Genomic DNA, 2,382 nt, shown 5'->3' with positions numbered 1-2,382 from the left:
GGGGGGGGGGGGGGGTTGCTGAAGCCGAGGTTCCTTGATTCGAAGACCCTCCGAGTTAGGGGGGCAGGGCACAGCCCGCCCACCCCTCATTTCTCGTGTGGGACGAATTGGGACTTGGATTTCTGGGGTCCCTGATCCGGACCCTCCGGATGAGGCAGCTCCCCGTGTTGCCCTCCTCCTCCGCCCCCCACAGCTTGCGTGCCAGGCGCCTGGTGGGCGTGGTCCAGGGGGGAGCCCCGCCCCGCCCCTCCCTCCACCCCGCCTGTCCCCACCCTCCACCTTCAGAACAAGCCACAGAGAGTCAGATCATCTTTTAACTCTACTTTATCTGGGGGGTGGGAAGCGGTGAGGGCGCAGGCGGGGAGGGTGTCCTCCCCGTGGCAGAGAGCGGTGGCCGGGTAGGAGCATTCTCAGCTACTTGGCTGTCTCGGGCCTCTCTCAGTCTCTCTTGGAGACCCTCCCCTTGTCTCAGGCCTCAGATCCCTGTGCTGTCAGTGTTGGGGTGGGGGAGGGAGCCCCCCCCGGGCGAGGTCACCCCGTCAGTGTCCCGGACGGTCTCAGGGACGCCTGAGGCTGCGAGTCTGGTGAGTACTGGCACGGCAGGCCCCTCTGTAGCAGCACCATCCAGGTGAGAGTCAGAGCTCAGGGTCAGACAGTTAGTGTCGAGGGAGCTGGACCAGACGGGGGGGCGGGTGCAGCTTGGCAGGGAGGTGGGGTGGGGGAGGTCCCCCAGCACCCCACGAGGCATGGGAGGTCGGGGTCGGGCCGGGCGGCGCGGGGGCACCGCTGGTGGAGGTGGAAGATGTCGGTGGAGCACCCGAGGCCAGTGTCCCAGGGCGGCCCAAGGTGGCCACTCGTCGCTCCAGTGGGGTGGGTCCCTGGCATCTGCTTGCTTGGCTGCGTCTGCTGTGCTGTTTCTTCACCCGGCCTTGGGTCATGGGGTCATCTCCTGCTCATCACTGCTCTCTCCTCTCATTGATCTCACGCCCAGTTGCAGGCCTGGGAGCTGGAGAATTAAGACGGAGTTGGGTAGCCCTGAGCCGACTCTGGGTCTGATGGTTGGACAGTCCACTGGGTAGTCTGTTGGCACGGATACTGTTGCTGGTTGATAAGTCGATTGTTTGCCCTTCTCAAGTGTTTCCCCCTTGGGTCAGGGGCTGCAGGAAGGGGGCCCGGGGTCCGAGCGAAGCCGGCTGAGGCGCGGGGAGGCTGGAGGGAGGGTCTGTGGGGCGGCGGGGCGGAGGAGGAGGTGTTCTCAGTCGAGGTCCGCGTCCTGCTCTTCTCTGGGCAGCTCCTCCAGCGTTGCTCCTTCCCCGGGCGGGCTCATCCCGACGAGGGTGGATGTGGACTGGGTGTAGACGGCGGTCAGGGAGTGGGTCAGGGCCCTGGCCGCCGGCTGCCGGTTGATGGGGATGGACCCCCGTCGGGCGCTGCGGATGTAGAGCAGGCGGCGGACATCGGTGTCGCTGGGGAGGTGCTGGCGGGGCCCGAGGGCGCCCGAGGCGTCGGGGCTTAGGCTCTCCTGCACGTCGCTCTCCTGCTCGTCCTGCGAGGTGTCTTGCAGGCCGTCATGCAGGCCACACTGACGGTAACGTTGCAGGTCGTCTTGCAGGGCTTCTCGCAAGACGACATCCTCATCGTCGACGACGTGCAGCTCCAGGTAGCGGTTCGGGTGTGGGTGGGGGTGGGTCCCCTCACGGAGGGCGACTCTGACGGCGAGGAGCTCGCACAGCATCTGCCAGAACTCGGGCGTGAATCGCAGGCCAAGCAGGGCGTTGTGCTGCCACTGGCCAGGGCCCAGGAACAGCTCGGCCGGTTCCTCGGCTGGGATGGCGTTGGCGCCCGTGAGCGGGGGCATCTGGGTGAACAGCTGGGCGACGGCGGTGGCGACGCCACTGCCAGCGATGAGGGGCGAGTCCAGCAGCAGGCACAGAGAGCGCCGCGGCGGCGGCCGGGCCGTGCCCGAGGTGGGTGCGGGCGGCAGGGCGAGGCGCGTTCTGAACCTCAGCAGCACGAGGAGGGCGGCCACGGCCAGGAGGTTCTTCCAGAACAGGAGGCCTCGGAAGAAATGCAGAATGACTGCCCTGATCTGGGCCATGCTGAAATGGGCAAGGAAGCTGCTGAGTATTTGGTCGGCTGGTATCAGAGCCAGGAGCTCGCGCCGGAGGCGCTGCCCATTCGGCTCGTCCCGATGAAGGGCATCTTCATTCTCCTCTTCGTCCCCCGATTCTGGGGACTGATCCCTGGGGGACCCTCCCGTAGCGAAAAGCATCGTCGGCCGAGTGGCGGCGCGCTGCTGGAAGGCCCTTCTCCGGAGAAGTCTCCGCCCCGTGGGCGGCGGGGGCCGGCCCCCCGCTGGTTCTGGCCGCCCCGTGGGCGGCG

At 67.3% G+C, this 2,382-nt stretch overlaps 1 protein-coding gene across 1 annotated transcript in view; it reads right to left on the bottom strand.

Moving 5' to 3' along the window:
• Positions 1–1,255: 1,255 nt before the first annotated feature.
• The window catches only part of RTL1 (retrotransposon Gag like 1), a 4,193-nt gene continuing 3,066 nt past the window's right edge, over positions 1,256–2,382 (bottom strand). Inside the window, exon 2 of the mRNA XM_007455659.1 lies at positions 1,256–2,355. Within this exon, the coding sequence (XP_007455721.1) occupies positions 1,256–2,355 (1,100 nt within the window). The remainder of the gene's footprint in view (positions 2,356–2,382) is intronic.

The sequence above is a fragment of the Lipotes vexillifer genome, unplaced genomic scaffold (assembly GCF_000442215.2).
Source record: "Lipotes vexillifer unplaced genomic scaffold, Lipotes_vexillifer_v1.1 scaffold584, whole genome shotgun sequence".
Lineage (NCBI taxonomy): Eukaryota > Metazoa > Chordata > Mammalia > Artiodactyla > Lipotidae > Lipotes > Lipotes vexillifer.
The sequence above is the reverse complement of the archived record's forward strand: the minus strand, read 5'-3'. Positions and strand labels throughout refer to the sequence as shown.